This window comes from Bufo bufo, chromosome 9, assembly GCF_905171765.1.
Source record: "Bufo bufo chromosome 9, aBufBuf1.1, whole genome shotgun sequence".
NCBI lineage: Eukaryota > Metazoa > Chordata > Amphibia > Anura > Bufonidae > Bufo > Bufo bufo.
Window position 1 is genome coordinate 125,049,461 of NC_053397.1, and position 18,027 is coordinate 125,067,487.

The 18,027-nt window shown below is 43.2% G+C and overlaps 1 protein-coding gene across 2 annotated transcripts in view; it reads right to left on the reverse strand.

Moving 5' to 3' along the window:
- The window catches only part of ATF6 (activating transcription factor 6), a 465,865-nt gene that overhangs the window by 157,482 nt on the left and 290,356 nt on the right, over window positions 1-18,027 (reverse strand). For both annotated transcript variants that reach the window (XM_040407064.1, XM_040407063.1), the window contains exons 8-10: window positions 10,901-11,086; window positions 6,013-6,104; window positions 1,696-1,827 (exon numbers count right to left, since the gene is read on the reverse strand). In XM_040407064.1, the coding sequence (XP_040262998.1) occupies window positions 1,696-1,827; window positions 6,013-6,104; window positions 10,901-11,086 (410 nt within the window). The remainder of the gene's footprint in view (window positions 1-1,695; window positions 1,828-6,012; window positions 6,105-10,900; window positions 11,087-18,027) is intronic.

The following is an 18,027-nucleotide window of genomic DNA, read 5'->3' on the forward strand; positions in this document are numbered from 1 at the left end:
ATTACTGCATCAATGCAGAGTCGCATGGAGGCGATAATCCTGTGGCACTGCTGAGGAGTTATGGAAGCCAATCTTCCTTTGATAAAAGCCTTCCGCTTGTCTGCATTGTTGGGTCTGGTGGCTCTCACCTTCCTCTTGACAATACCCCAATAACTCCATGGCCAATCAAGCACAGTGATACCGTGGTTATTAAATGAGCTATTGGTACTTTTGGCAGCGTGGACAGGTGCCAAGTGCTGCTGGAAAATTAAATCAGTCTCTCCATAAAACTCTTAGCAGAAGGAAGCATGAAGTACTCAAACATTTCCTGGTAGATGGCTGCACTGAATTTGGACTTGATATAACACAGTGGACCAACACCAGCAGATGAAATGGCTCCCAAAACCATCACTGACTGTGGAAACTTCACACTTTACCTCAAGCACCTTGGATTGTGTGTCTCTCCACTCTTTTCCACTCAGACTCTGAGACCATGATTTCCAAATGAAATGCAAAATTTACTTTCATGCAAAAACATGTCTTTGGACCACTGAGCAACAATCCAGTCCATTTTTTCCTCATTCCAGGTAAGACTGGGTGATGAGTAGCATCACACAAGGAATGTGACAGTTGTTGCCCATGTCTTGGACACGTCTGTGTGCGGTGGCTCTTGAAGCACTGACCCCAGCCGCAGTCCATTCCTTGTGAATCTCTCCAAAATTCTTGAATGGCCTTTTATTGACTATCATTTCAAGGCTGCGGTTATCCCTATTGCTTGTGCACCTTTTCCTACCACTTTTTTTCTTTCCACTCAACTTTGAATCAATATGCTTGGATATAGTACTCTGAACAGACAGCTTCTTTAGCAATGACCTTTTGTGGCTTCCCCTCCTTGCGTCAGGGTGTCAATGACTGTCTTCTGGACAACTGTCAAGTCAGCAGTTTTCTCCATGATTGTGTAGCTTACTAAACCAGGCTGATGGACCATTTAAAGGCTTAGGAAACCTTTGTAGGTGTTTTGTGTTCATTAGCTGATTAGAGTGTGACACCATGAGTCTACAATATTGAACTTTTTCACAATATTCTAATTTTCTGAAATAATAGCTTTTGGGTTTTCATTAGCTGTAAGCCATAATCATCAACAATAAAAGAAATAAAGACTTGAACTAAATTACTGATGACCTATCCTTAGTACAGGGCATCAGTATCTGATCAGTGGGGGTTCAACAACTGGGATCCCCGCCGATCAGCTATTTGAGAAGGCAGTGGCGTTCCTGTGAGCGTCATGCTTTTCCTAGGCCAATGATGACACGTTTATTTGTCACGTGACCTAGGTGCAGCCAAGCGCGATACCATGCACAGCCACTATACAATGTATGGTGCTGTGCTTGGTGAGCTGTGAGAAGGCAGCTGCGCTGACAGGAGCATCGGTGCCTTTTCAAAACAGCTGATCAGTGGGGGTCCAGGGTGTAGGACCCCCACGAATCAAATACTGATGAACTATCAATAGGACAGGTCATCTGTAAAAAGGTCTCGGAAAAGACTTTTCAATGATTTTATAATTTATTGAAATGCAACTGTATGTTTAACATAAAAACGGGATAAAAAAAAAAAACAACTGGTAATTTTAGACATCAATGTTACATTCCATTTATAAAGCTTTTGAAAAAAAGATATAAAAACATATTTACAGAACAAAGCACAAAATGAAATTACCTTGTATTCGGTGGTGAAATTTCTTTGTCTTTTATATTCATGCTATCAGGTGAAAATGCAAGCAAGTTTCTACTACGTGGTCGAGGAAGACTCACCTCCACATCAAAGGGACCTGGGTTATACTCCAAAATACTATAGAAAGAGTAGAAAGTAAAACATGACTTTAAAAAAACAAAACAATAAAACAAAAACAAAAAAAAAATTTGTAGCTAAGATTTTATGATGCAATGAGGGTGGCAAACACTTATAGTAACACTAAACCAGGGGTTGCCAACCTTATAGACACAAAGAGCCAGAAAAAAAAAAAAGTATGACTGCCAGGAGCCACAAGCTATACATTTATACAAATATGCGTGCACACGACAGTATTACTGCAATTGAGTTATCAAACATTTAAAAGTGCATTTAAACCACCTTTCCTACCTGTAATGTAGACAGCTTAATGGCAATCTTTGTTTTTCACAATGTGTTTCAAGATTTTTGAGATGACCGCCCATGCACAGATGACATCCTCATGCTCAGATGACCGCCCTATGCTCAGACGACCGCCCATGCTCAGACGACCCCCCCACCCCCATTCTGAGATCATGTGTGGGGGGGTGATTTGACATAGGGGAGATGTGAGCATGGGATGTCTGATTTTTGGTGTCTTATGTGAGCACTGGGAGGCTTATTTTGGGGGTCTGATGAGGATTTGGGGGTCTTATCTGAGCTCATACTACCCCTATGTCAGATAAGACCCCCATGATCAGTACTTTAATAAAACTGCTGCGGATCTCAGCTACCTCTCATAGAGGTTGGGTGCGGGCTATATGATTCTGCAGCTAGCACCCGCCTCCTGTATTTGAATAAATGAGTGAATTAACTTCATTGGTGGCAGTGGCCACAGCCCCTCCCCTTCTCTTCCCCTCTGTGTTCTCATTGGTGGCAGCGGCAGCAGCACAGTGGGAGGGGGGAACTGCTTCCTTCTCCCCTGTGCTGCTGATATGTCGATACCTGCGAGCGACATCCCTAGTACAGAAATAGCTGGCCCGCTCCCCTGCGAGCCGCATATGTAGAGGAGAGCGCGCTTTTCCACCCCTGCACTAAACAAAGAAAGGAAAATGTAAACTTGAGATAATCTTGCCCACGCTGTTTGGAAGCCTGCAAGCAGCCTTGTAGAAATTCTACAATGAACACAGCAGATATCTTACAGCAGACACTCAGGAGGAGGATGGCATGGCTGGGATAATGAGGCACATGGAAAAAAAATTATTTAACTCCTTGAAGCATAATGACGTCCATGTATGACATTATATGCGAGGACTCGTAAGGAGAGGGCTGCTGCACTAAGCCCACTCCATACATGGCGGGTGCCAGCTGTATAAGAAATAAAAACACATGATTCACAATTTTTTTGTCACCTTGTCCCTTCAAAAATTGAATAACAGTGATCAAAAAGTCACACGTACCTCAAAAATTGTACAAATAAAAATTACAGCTCGTCCCACAGAAAACAAACCCTCATACAGCTTTGTAGATGAAAAGATAAAAAATATGGCTTTCAGAAAATGGTGATGCAAATAAAAGTTAAATTTTTTTCAATGGTTTTTATTTATCTTTTTTAAAGTACAAAAAAAAAATAAAAAATACACAAATACAGTATTGCTGTAATCGTATTGAGCTACAGATTAAGGCCGTGTTCCGCGGCCGTGAGCTGTCCGTGGTATGCCGGCCTGGATTCCTGCTGACAGCAGGAGCGCATGGCGTCATTGGTTGCTATGACGCCGTGCGCTTCATGCCGCCGCTGCACTACAGTAATACACTCGTATGATCTATATGAGTGTATTACTGTAGTGCAGCGGCGGCATGAAGCGCAACCAATAACGCTGTGCGCTCCTGCTCACAGCAGGAATCCAGGCCGGCATACCACGGACCACTCACGGCCGCGGAACATGGCCGTGTGCATGGCCTAAGGATATCATTTCATTTTTCGCGCAACGTGAATGGTGTAATATCAAAACCCCAAAAACCATTTCTTTACCCAACAATTTTTTTTTTCACAGTTTCCAATACAAGATATGGCAAATGAAATGATGCCACTAAGGCTACTTTCACACCTGCGTTCAGGTGTCCGCTCGTGAGCTCCGTTTAAAGGGGCTCACGAGCGGCCCTGAACGCAGCCGTCCGGCCCTAATGCATTCTCAGTGGAGGCGGATCCACTGAGAATGCATCCGCCTGCCAGCGTTCAGCCTCCGCTCCGCTCAGTGAGCGGACACCTGAACGCTGCTTGCAGCGTTCGGGTGTCCGCCTGGCCGTGCGGAGGCGAGCGGATCCGTCCAGACTTACAATGCAAGTCAATGGGGACGGATCCGTTTGAAGATGACACAATATGGCTCAATCTTTAAGCGGATCCGTCCCCCATTGACTTTCAATGTAAAGTCTGAACGGATCCGCTCAGGCTACTTTCACACTTAGAAATTTTTCTAAGTTATAATGCAGACGGATCCGTTCTGAACAGATGCAAACGTCTGCATTATAGGAGCGGATCCGTCTGATGAAACATCAGACGGACCCGCTCCGAACGCTAGTGTGAAAGTAGCCTTAAATGCATCTTGTCCCGCAAAAAGTAAGCCCTCATATGGCTATGTGAATGGAAATTTTTTAAGTTATGGCTATTGGAACGTGGGGAGGAAAATAAATAAATAAATAAATAAATAAATAAAAATTGGCCCAGACTTTAAGGGGTTAATAATGTTAGAGTTTAATTATGAGACAGAGATGAAGGGAGATAGTGTTTTTTGTGTATTTTCTACATTTAGTGATCCTTTATAACTGATGCAGAATACACCTTTAAATACACACATGCACAAAGTTTAATACACTACTGAAATCCTGTGACTGTTAACTTTCACCAGCTGTCTTTGAGACCTGGCTGATGGCAGATTTAGGCTATTTTCACACCTGCGTTCGGGTGTCCGCTCGTGAGCTCCGTTTGAAGGGGCTCACAAGCGGCCCCGAACGCAGCTGTCCAGCCCTAATGCATTCTCAGTGGACGCGGATCCGCTGAGAATGCATCAGTCTGGCGGCGTTCAGCTTGCAGCGTTCGGGTGTCCGCCTGGCCGTGCGGAGGCAAGCGGATCCGTCCAGACTTACAATGTAAGTCAATGGGGACGGATCCGTTTGAAGATGACACAATATGGCTCAATCTTCAAACGGATCCGCCCCCATTGACTTTCAATGTAAAGTCTGGATGGATCCGTTCAGGCTACTTTCACACTTAGAAATTTTTCTAAGTTATAATGCAGACGGATCCGTTCTGAACGGATGCAAACGTCTGCATTATAGGAGCGGATCCGTCTGATGTTTCATCAGACGGACCCGCTCCGAACGCTAGTGTGAAAGTAGCCTAACACCACACAATTATCAGGAACGAACTTTACTGTGAACGCTCACTCCAGTGTAAATTTAACACCAATCACCGTATAAATCAGCAAAATGCTTGTTCATCTGGATAATTAATTATTTATGCAGCACATTAAATCATGTTTCTGGGCAGCAGATTGTGCTGTGTAAACAGCAATCTGCTGCACAAAAACTGTGAATCTGTATGAGGGCAAGTGATGGCAGTAGCCATAGCTCGTCCCCATACAGTGGAAGTGATTGCTGCATGTAAATTCAGTGTTTTCTCCACTGACAAGTGGGCAATTTTTAGGAAGCAAAGGTCCCTTCCTGATAACTGCCTGCTCGGTCGGCTAGTGTAAAGTGAGCCTTAAAGCATATCTGAGTTTTCCAAAAAAAAGTTTGCATAATGGCTGTGCTTCTTTGTACAAACACAACTGTGAACGAAACATTATGTTTGGGCTTCCCTAATGTTCCTTTCAGCCAAAATATTTGCTGTTTCAGCTGCACAGCTAGATGCATTTCACTCAGAAGCAGGGGGTATATCCTTTCTGACAGCACTGTACTGTTGTGACATCCTTTCCTTTACTTCCCACTATGTTTGTTTTCTGGAGCTCACAGAATAGATAGGAAGGGATAAAGCACACTTACAGACAGATAGGAGGCTCATGTGATGTGCAGAAGCAGTGTAAAAGCAATTGTTTTATCAGGCTCATGATCTCAGCTAGCTCTGACAAACCCCACTTCCTCTCATCCATCTTCTGTGCCTCTGTTACCAGGGATGGATCACCTGCCTGACAACAGGTGGAAGTGAGACTACCTTTACAGCTTTTTTCAGGTGGAGGTAAGCATATTTGCTAGCTAAACCATTCTCTATTAAATGAAATTGTGTGAAAGAACAGTAATTCTAAGACCTGCCCAAGCTACAATAATTACCTTAGTGGGTTAAAATTAATCATTAAAAATGCAGCCAACATCATAAGACAGACGGCTCTTCTCTTTGGAGCAGTGATTTTAAGCTTCTGATTCTGGGGGGGGGGAGACAAACATTAATATGATAAATATTCACAACTATGCCACAACATTTTACAGTATCATTTTTGTTGTAAAGAACTGCCCAATAAAGCCACTAAAACTCCTAAATTAACGGTTTCTGTTATACACAAATATATAATTGGAATCTGAAAACGCTAAATCTAGAATGTCCCTAATATACCTTAGGCCTCATGCACACGACCGTATTTTTTTGCGGTCCGCAAAATGGGGTTCCGTTTTCCCATGATCCGTGACCGTTTTTTCGTCCGTGGGTCTTCCTTGATTTTTGGAGGATCCACGGACATGAAAAAAAAGTCGTTTTGGTGTCCGCCTGGCCGTGCGGAGCCAAACGGATCCGTCCTGAATTACAATGCAAGTCAATGGGGACGGATCCGTTTGACGTTGACACAATATGGTGCCATTTCAAACGGATCCGTCCCCATTGACTTTCAATGTAAAGTCTGGAGTCCCTTTTATACCATCGGATCGGAGTTTTCTCCAATCCGATGGTATATTTTAACTTGAAGCGTCCCCATCACCATGGGAACGCCTCTATGTTAGAATATACTGTCGGATATGAGTTAGATCGTGAAACCTCATTTCCGACAGTATATTCTAACACAGAGGCGTTCCCATGGTGATGGGGACGCTTCTAGTTAGAATATACTACAAACTGTGTACATGACTGCCCCCTGCTGCCTAGCAGCATCCGATCTCTTACAGGGGGCCGTGATCAGCACAATTAACCCCTCAGGCGCGCCCCCCCCCTTCCTCCCTCTATTGTAATAAATCGTTGGTGGCACAGTGTGCGCCCCCCCCTTCCTCCCTCTATTGTAATAAATCGTTGGTGGCACAGTGTGCACCCCCACCTTCCTCCCTCTATTGTAATAAATCGTTGGTGGCACAGTGTGCGCCCCCCCCCCCTTCCTCCCTCTATTGTAATAAATCGTTGGTGGCACAGTGTGCGCCCCCCATTGGCCCCCCCTCCCTCTATAGCATTAACAACATTGGTGGCCAGTGTGCGGCCTCCCGTCTACCCCCCCCCCCCCCTCCCGATCATTGGTGGCAGCGGGTTACTAGCAATAGTACAATAGTAAAAGATTCATACTTACCTGGGAGCTGCGATGTCTGTGTCCGGCCGGGAGCTCCTCCTACTGGTAAGTGACAGTTCATTTAGCAATGCGCAGCACAGACCTGTCACTTACCAGTAGGTGGAGCTCCCGGCCGGACACGAACATCGCAGCAGCCGGTAAGTATGAATCTTCTACTATTGTACTATTGCTAAGTAACCATGGCAACCAGGACTGTAGTAGCGTCCTGGTTGCCATGGTTATCGATCGGAGCCCCAGCGATTAAACTGGGACTCCGATCGGAACTCCGCTGCCACCAATGATGGGGGGGGGGGGGAGATGGGAGGCCGCACACTGGCCACCAATGTTGTTAATGCTATAGAGGGAGGGGGGGCCGATGGGGGGCACACACTGTGCCACCAACGAATTATTACAATAGAGGGAGGGAGGGGGGGGCGCACACTGTGCCACCAACGAATTATTACAATAGAGGGAGGGAGGGGGGGGGGGCGCACACTGTGCCACCAACGAATTATTACAATAGAGGGAGGGGGGGGCCGCACTGGCCACCAACCTATTATTACAATAGAGGGGGGGGGGCCGCACTGGCCACCAATGATATTCAAACTGGGGAGGGGGGGGGGTTCTGCCCCCTGCTGCCTGGCAGCCCTGATCTCTTACAGGGGGCCGTGATCAGCACAATTAACCTCTTCAGGTGCCGCACCTGAAGGGGTTAATTGTGCTGATCACGGCCCCCTGTAAGAGATCGGGTGCTGCCAGGCAGCAGGGGGCAGTCTTGTACACAGTTTGTAGTGTATTCTAACTAGAAGCGTCCCCATCACCGTGTTCTTTCACGGACCCATTGACTTGAATGGGTCCGTGAACCGTTGGTCGTGAAAAAAATAGGACAGGTCATATTTTTTTCACGGCCAGGAAACACGGATCACGGATGCGGCTGCAAAACGGTGCATTTTCCGATTTTTCCACGGACCCATTGAAAGTCAATGGGTCCGCGAAAAAAAACGGAAAACGGCACAACGGCCACGGGTGCACACAACGGTCGTGTGCATGAGGCCTTAAGCAGATACTTTAACCTCTTTGCAACAATAGTGAGGTGCAAAAGGTGTACGGAACAGGAACATCATCTGCTCCTGCTCCATACATGGCAGATGCACCCTGCCACAGTGAACTGGGTTTATAAGTCTATGGTGCAAGCAATCAGAAGCCCGCATGTTCAAGTTCCCGAAGGAGACTAAAAAATGACAGTAAAAAAAATGTTTTAAAAAAAACACAAAAACACAAAAATATTAAGAATTCAAATCAAATCTCCTAATTTTACATATAAAAAGAACCAATAAAAAAGCATAATAGGTATACCCGGTCCAAAAATGTTTGAACTATTAAAATATAAAAATATTTTTCCTGCACGGTGATAGCCTTAACCAATAAATATGTGCAAATTAGACATTTTATGGTCACCTTTCCCCTCACAAAAAATGTCATAAAAAGTGATAAAGAAGTTGTGAGTAATCCAAAATGGTGCCAATATAAACTAGAGCTCATCCTGCAAAAAGCAAGCAATCACACGCAGACAAAAACATTGAAAAGTTACAGGTGCCTAAATTGGTGAAGAAAATTCTTATTTTTTCAAAAGGTTTATAATTCTTTTAAAAGTAGTAAAACATAATAAAAACTACATACAAACTTCAATTGCAATAATCGTACTGAACTGTAGACTCAGGCTACTTTCACACTTGCGTTGTTCTTTTCCGGCATAGAGTTCCGTCACAGGGGCTCTATACCGGAAAAGAACTGATCAGGTATGTCCCCATGCATTCTGAATGGAGAGTAATCCGTTCAGTTTGCATCAGGATGTCTTCAGTTCAGTCGTTTTGACTGATCAGGCAAAAGAGAAAACCGTAGCATGCTACGGTTTTATCTCCGGCTAAAAAAACTGAAGACTTGCCTGAATGCCGGATCAGGCATTTTTTCCCATAGGAATGTATTAGTGCCGGATCCGGCATTCAGAATACCGGAATGCCGGATCCGTCCTTCCGGTATGCGCATGCGCAGACTGAAAAAAAGGTAAAAAAATAAATGCCGGATCCGTTTTTGCCGGATGACACCGGAAAGACGGATCCGGCATTTCAATGCATTTTTTCGACTGATCAGGCATTTTTAAGACTGATCAGGATCCTGATCAGTCTTACTAATGCCATCAGTTAGCATACATTTTGCCTGATCCGGCAGGCAGTTCCGGCGACGGAACTGCTTGCCGGATCTCTCTGCCGCAAGTGTGAAAGTAGCCTAAGCTTGTCATATCCCTTTTAGTGTATATTAAACACACTAAAATAAAAAAAAACTGATAAATCAGGGATCAGCAACCTTCAACACTCCAGCTGCTGTGAAACTATAACTCCCATCTTGCACACTTACTAAGCTGTTTTTGTATCTCCCAGAGAAGTGAAAGGAGGATTCTGGGAATTGTACTTTGAGAACAGCTGGAGCGCCGGAGGTTGCTGATCCTGTGATAAACCATGCCGGAAATTAGTTTTTATTTTTATTTCACCCAACAAAAATGTTTTTCCTGTTTTTCAGTACAAGATAGAGTGATTTAAATGGCGCCATTAAAACATACAAATGTCCCACATAAAGCCTGCTTAGAGAGGCTCTGTAAGCATGATTAACCCTATTAAACCAGGCATAATGCCCGGTAGGGCTCATCATGCGGATTAAAACGATAACTTTCTTTTGTCTGGATGCTAAACAGCTGCAGATATATCAGTGTTTTTATTCATATGCAAATGAGCAAGTTGGAGCACCAAGGGGCTGAGCTGAATCCTTCTCACAGGCACAATATGTATTAGCTTTCTAAGGATACAAAATATTATTCTCAATATGACAAGGCTATAGCCTTTTATTATAGTTAAAATGAGGAAGAGAAAAAAAATCTGAAGAAAAAGATCTGACAGTCTCTCCCAAGTTTCAAACCTGGAATCTCTACCTCCAGGTACAGCCTTATTATACTGAGGACTATGGTTTTTCTATACTTAGGAAGCTAACAGATATTAGTGGTTTCTTTATAACTATATAATGTGCTTGTGAATAAAGCAGCAATATGTATATTAGCTTTCTAAACATAGAAATCCGCTCTTCTCATTATGGTAAGGCTATAGTGCATAGTGTCTACGATGCTCATGACTCTTCCCTTCTAAGCCATTTGTGAGTGCTGTGCAAAATCTTTTCTGTATTCTAAGAGATGCTGCTTCACACTGCTCTCCTGCTTGTAAGAACCGACAGGTAAATAAAATACCCATCACACAGGAGGCAAAGAAGAGGAGACTGAAACTTAATATAAACTGCAGACTCTGCAGTGTGAGATATGGGAGCTTTATAGGTAAATGACAGAAGTTATACATGACTGCGCCTAGGTCTCAGAACGAAGCAAGTGTAGTATGATATTACTCTGCCTCTGAAGAACCAGGGAAATGATGCAGGCTGCAGTTGAAAGTTCACTGAAGCACCCACAACAGAGGGAAGTAGCTAAGATGGTGGACCCATATTTGGCACATCAGTCAAAACAGGTAGAAAGAAGTCAGACACAAGGGTCTCTTAGATATTCTTTAACTGCTGTCTATGTAGCATTATATAGGCAAAAAAATATGGAATGCTTTATTAACGGACACAAATATGAAGATCAGAAGTCATTCTTTCAGTACCTCAGATACAACTTCTTCCAGAAGTTTCTGCAAGGACCCATTTTCATTCTTGAGTCTTTCATTCTCGGACAAGGCTGCTCTCAGTCGTATTTCTAAACATTGCATATATTCCTTCTTCTTCCTTCTTGACTGGAATGCTGACTCACGGTTTTTAACCATTCTTTGTTGCCTTCGTATCACATTTATCTTTTTGAACAAAATGTTTGAATTAAGTTATTGTGCTGTAAGCTAAATAATGTAAACAACATATAACACTGCCCAACTTCTTTTACAACCCAGGTTAAAACACTCTTGTTTTCACAATCTAATGTGGGGAGAACAGAATTCATAGCACGCTTGACAATTTGATCACTTAGCAAGTTTGTTAGTAACTCTTTTAATCTTGGGCCACGATCACCAGGTCAACGAGATGTGTTTTAACTAGATCCCCATAGCAAAGTGAGACATGAAAAGTAGCAATGGGAACAAAGTCAACAGCAGCTTACTAGTGACAATATAGTTATTGACAGTTTCAATGCAGAAAAGGTACAAATATACAAGTGATCTTTACAGATCTAAAATATGAAAGACCATGTTTGAATGTTACAAACACATTTGGAAGAAATATTATGCACATAATATGTTAATGGGAAAAAAAAAAACATGGCTATGAGGTAATCTTTATCAAGTTCCAAATTTCACTAGAGAACAGGCTTTGTTCGAAAATATGGCGGGCTATCAATAAAGATTTATGATTGCTCATCCATTCCAGACATGATAATCTTGTTCTCAGAAATTTAGAAGCTATATCTTATACAGCACCGAATATAGGTGATCATTTGTTAAAGGGTTTTTCTGGGAGTACAAAATTAATGACCGATCCGCAGGATAGGTCATCAATATCTGATCAGTCAGGATCCAACTGTTGTCCCTCTTCCAGTGAGCACCACAGCCTCTTAGGCCAGTGACATCAACAAGTCAAATGGCCTATCTGCAGCTTAGTCCCATACAAATGAATGGGCCTGGACTGCAATAGCAAGCACAACCAAGGGATCTGGATAGATTGGAGGCTTAGGCAGATAAGTGGCAGATGAGGTTTAACACTGACAAATGTAAGGTGGGACGGAATAATGCAAGTCACCCGTACATACTAAATGGTAAAACACTGGGTAAAACTGACATGGAAAAGGACCTAGGAATTGTAGTGAACAGAAAACTAAGCTGTAGAAACCAGTGTTAGGCAGCTGCTGCCAAGGCCAATAAGATAATGGGTTGCATCAAATGGGGCATAGATGCCCGTGATGAGAACAGTCCTACCACTTTACAAATCACTAGTAAGACCACACGAGGAGTACTGTGTACAGTTCTTGGCTCCTGTGAACAAGTCAGACATAGCAGAGCTGGAGAGGGTTCAGAGGAGGGCAACTAAAGTAATAACTGGAATGGGGGGGGGACTACAGTACCCCGAAAGATTATCAAAATTAGGGTTATTCACTTTAGAAAAACAGACGACTGAGGGGAGATCTAATAACTATGTATAAATATATCAGGGATCAGTACAGAGATCTATCCCATCATCTATTTATTCCCAGTACTGTGACTGTGACAAGGGGACATTCTCTGCGTCTGGAGGAAAGGTTTGTACACAAACATAGAAGAGGATTCTTTACGGTAAGAGCAGTGAGACTATGGAACTCTCTGCCTGAGGAGGTGGTGATGGTGAGTTCACTAAAAGAGTTCAAGAGGGGCCTGGATGTATTTCTGGAGTGTAATAATATTACAGGCTATAGTTAATAGTGATGGGTCGTTGATCCAGGGAGTTATTCTGATTGCCTGATTGGAGTCGGGAAGGAATTTTTTTTTCCCTTAAAGAGGACCTTTCATTACAATAAAAAATCGAAACTAAGTATACAGACATGGAGAGCGGCGCCCAGGGATCTCCCTGCACTTACTATTATACCTGGGCGCCGCTCCGTTCTCCCGGTATAGGCTCCGGTATCCTGGGAGAAGGAGATTCCCAGGAGAACAAGAGCAGGCTCCTCCCAGTTGAGCCGAAAATCTGAAGATACCGGAGTCTATACCGGGAGAACGGAGCGGCACCCAGGGATAATAGTAAGTGCAGGGAGATCCCTGGGCGCCGCTCTCCATGTCTGTATACTTAATTTATATTTTTTTATCGTAATGAAAGGTCCTCTTTAAGTGGGAAAATTGGCTTCTATCTCAGTTTTTTTTTGTCTTCCTCTGGATCAACTTGCCGGATAACAGGCCGAACTGCATGGACAGATGTCTTTTTTCGGCCTTATAAACTATGTTACTAAGTTAACCACTATACAATGTACAGCGCTGTACTTGGTAAGCTGATTGCCACAGCTTCTTTAAACAGTGCCAGGAGTCAGACCCCCACCTGTCAGATATTGAGGACCTACCTTGAGGACAGCTCATCAATATTGTCCTTCCAGGAAAACCTCTTTAATGCAAAGCAAGTAGCTAAACTATTATGTACTTGCTAATTTAATTTGGTTAGTAACAGAATACTGTTAAATAATGTAGAAACTTCATCTATAAAAATATGGAAGAGGATAAGAAGGGTCTTTAGGAACTGCATAGTTACATTCAGATTATGAGTCCACTACAGAAAAACACAGAATTAGCTAGACCATCATGGGGCTGAGATGGTTAACAACTACAATCAGTAATAAAGACCAGATGGCCAAGCTTGAGGAGTTGCATGACTCACCTCAAAAATGTTTAAGTTAATATTGGTTCAAGTTGTTTCAGATGTGTTATACATTACTGCTTTAAGTTGTTTTGGTCTTCTCAAATTCTTGTGTGAATATATTTCAACCTCCTTATGGTATAGTGCCTTGTGGTGGCAAGGAGGCTTGTGTAAATCTCTGAAGCACAGAGCTTTGGTTCCTGGAGTTTTTTTCCTTCATGGTCACATATTGCACTAACCAGACTAAGCATTCAACCTAAAGCCAGCAGCAACATAGATAAATGTCTGTGTCTGGTGATCACAGGTAAAAACAGGAAAGATATCAATCCAGGTGCCAAAGTAGAATCTGATGCCAAGCCTCTATCATACTTTATGAAACTATCTAAATGACAAAAGTGTCAATGTCAATACAGTACCTGAAAAGGTCCCCTCTGAAGGTACCAACGATGGATAGCTATGATTTCCTAAGCCTATCTGATCAAAACCATGTTAGTAGACTATTAAAAGTGTAAAACAGAGGGGTATTGCAGTACTTTATGTCACGAACCAGCGGGTGTGAACCCACTGTGCCACGTGTTCTACCTACTCTAAGGGCGTTGTCAAAGTGAACCTCTTGATTCTTCACAGTACCCCTGATGGTGGGGATAGACTATCCCGGGGGGAACACCAGGGAAGGGTACCAGAGATACAGGCATAGTCAGGCAGGCAGAGACGTTACCAGGAGCAACAGTGCAGGACCGAAGGATGAGACAGAGGTGTAGTCAGACAGGCGAAAGGTCAGGGCAGGCGGCACAGGTACAAGTCAGGCAATCTGGGTGGGCAACAAGAGAGTCAAGGCTAGCAGGCAGGGATCAGACAGGCAGCAGAATCCAATAACACAAATACAAGTTAGGAACACAAGTGGTTATCAGGAGCCTTAGCAGAGCACAAGGACCTTGACACTGTGGCATCTGGGAAGGGGGCTGAGCAACTTATATATGCGCATGAGGGCTAGGATTGGTCAGTGAGGTCACATGACCTAACCCAGAAAGTGACGCACGCTGGCCCTTAAGGAAGTGCTGCTAAAAACCAGCAGCAAGCATGCTGTGGCCAGGGCTGAGATGAAACTGTGGAGCGGATCCTCAGAACCACAGCACCTACACAAACAGAGCCCAGAGCTGCAGCGGTGAATGGGAAGTTCAGGCCACAGATCACCGCTGAGCACGGCACCTGGAACTGCTGTGTTAAGCAGGGGAACAGCGGAGCACAGCAGCCGCTGTTACACTTTAAATGTTAGGGGGCCATCCAAGTAAACAAAACATGAAAAATCTGGTAGACCCCTATGTATAAAACAAATCCATGCACAATACATGTTAATCAAATCCACCAACCCAAGAGATTCAAAAGTAAAGTGCAACTCTATAGAGCAAAATGCATGAATAGTGGAAGCTGTTTGTACTTAACTGATGTGGTCATACAGACCTTTCAAAAGTCTCTGGCGATACCTGAAGCAAGTCCAGAATGAACTTTCAAAATGTACAAAAAAAAAAATAGTTCAGATTGCTTCCAACATAAAACATGAAAATTATACATTTTGTGATATGCACCGTGTGGCACAAATAACTACAATAGCAGTGGCAATACCAAATCTTTACAAGTTTTGCACAATCAATGCAATATATATAAGTCAAAAGGGTTTTGGAACCGCGCTGCTAGAGACTGTGTCTCCCGATCACCAGTGAATGAAAAGGGTGTCAGCCTCTCTCCTCAATACCCGCCAGATCCAGTCCTCCCCAGACCTCTTTTACTACAGGGTTGAAAGGAAATAGGCAGAATAGTGAAGCACACTTTAGACTCTTTTCATAAAAGGTTTTATTCTACTCACAAAGGTTCGTAGACAAAAGGCATAAAAATCAGTATCAGTCGTCACATTCCTGCCCGACCCAGGTTTCGCTACCTTGCTTCTTCAGGGGCGATAACTGCGCATGCTTGCAGTCAAGCCTCTTAAATAGCCCAGCTGATATCATTACACAGGCCGGTCTAATTTCGGATCATAAGGTCATTCTAAAAGCATTATTTGCAATTCATACATAATAAGAATACCATCAGTGATCCTTTGATACCATCACATTTCAAACATATAAAAAAATTTACAATATAAAACTGTGAGAGGATTTTCTCTCTCTCTTGCCAGTTAGTACATAAATACATATATCTCTTTACCCTTTCGGTTTACCGCTATTACATATATTCAATATAAATCTCAAACCTCCTTATAGAAATTCCTATCCCATATTTTAATCATACCATCCAATATCTCAAATGTTATATATTTAAACCACAATCTCGATAATATACCCTGAGGGAAGAAGGGAACATACAAAGGCAAAAATGGAAAAGAAGGATAGGGATTATAGGTTTTCCTTTGTTACCAAGTTTTGTTCCATGTCTGATAACATCAAGAAAATGGTAAAAAAGAATTGGGAAGTATTAAGAAACGACCCGACAATAGGAAAAATAATACCAGTGAATCCCTCTTTTATCTTCAAAAAAGCGGCCAGCATTAAAGAAAAACTTGTACACAGTGCCATTCCCCCTGTAAGTATAAAGGTGAAAAAGGAAGTAGGAAAATTCACCTGGTGCGGATTCTGTGCAGGCTGTAAAAACCGTAACCAAAAAGAAAGACAGAGGAGTCTTAACTCTATAATATCCAAAAAGAATGGGGCTGATTTTCGCATAAGAAATAACTGCTCATGCGAAAATGAGGGCATCATATACGTACTGGAGTGCCCTTGTGGGCTCCAGTACGTGGGCAGGACTATCAGGAAGCTGAAGGTTAGGATACAAGAACATCTACGGAACATCAAGAAAGGCCTGATGACCCATAGCGTATCAGCACATTTTAAATTGGTGCATGGAAAAAGCCTGCAAGGTTTAAAATTTGCTGGTGTAGAAATAGTTAAGCCGCACTGGCGCGGGGGGGACTCACTGGCACAGATTAACAAAAAAGAGGTAGAGTGGATCTATAAACTAGGGACCCTACAACCCAGTGGTCTCAATATCGAATTTGACCTAAAACCGTGTTTGGTATAAAATGTTTAGTATAAAGTGTTCCCAAACAGTGGAGTAACCGGTTGTTCTACACCTGGCCTCTTAAGGACCTTGAGCGACGTTATATTGTCCTGACTGTCCTATTGGACGGTGGAACCTTGTGATGTGGGCGTCGGGGTGGAGGCGGGGTCGAGAACACCTGAATGACGCATAACGGGGGAAGAACATCTAAGTGGCACCCCAGGAGCGGGAGGGGAACCAAGGAATAGTGGTACCTATATTGGGATAAACCGACTAATCACATATGAGAAAAAGTGTTCTCACCGATGGCGCCGTTGGCTGTTCCCTACCTGACCTCTTAAGGACCTTCGAGTGACGTCACTTTGGCTTGACTGTCTGATTGAGCGGTGGAGCCTCGTGATGTGGATGTCTGGGTGGAGATAGGTCGGGAACACCTGAGTGACGCCACGGGAGTAGGTGGAATACACCTGAAGAAACGCCCCAGAGGTGGGTGGAGAACACAGGAACTACGTCCTCAGAGTAAGACAGAGATCAGGGTATATTATCGAGATTGTGGTTTAAATATATAACATTTGAGATATTGGATGGTATGATTAAAATATGGGATAGGAATTTCTATAAGGAGGTTTGAGATTTATATTGAATATATGTAATAGCGGTAAACCGAAAGGGTAAAGAGATATATGTATTTATGTACTAACTGGCAAGAGAGAGAGAAAATCCTCTCACAGTTTTATATTGTAAATTTTTTTATATGTTTGAAATGTGATGGTATCAAAGGATCACTGATGGTATTCTTATTATGTATGAATTGCAAATGATGCTTTTAGAATGACCTTATGATCCGAAATTAGACCGGCCTGTGTAATGATATCAGCTGGGCTATTTAAGAGGCTTGACTGCAAGCATGCGCAGTTATCGCCCCTGAAGAAGCAAGGTAGCGAAACCCGGGTCGGGCAGGAATGTGACGACTGATACTGATTTTTATGCCTTTTGTCTACGAACCTTTGTGAGTAGAATAAAACCTTTTATGAAAAGAGTCTAAAGGGTGCTTCACTATTCTGCCTATTTCCTTTCAACCCTGTAGTAAAAGAGGTCTGGGGATACTGGATCTGGCGGGTATTGAGGAGAGAGGCTGACACCCTTTTCATTCACTGGTGATCGGGAGACACAGTCTCTAGCAGCGCGGTTCCAAAACCCTTTTGACTTGTCTATATCAGTGTGAACGACCTACCACACTACTTCGGGAGCAGCAGCAGCGCAAGTAATTTGTCCGTGTTGGGACACAGGACTGACTTTCTGTTTTTTGTATTTAATGCAATATATATAAATAACAAATTAAGTTACTGTACCATAAATTGCTGGAAAAAAAATATAATCC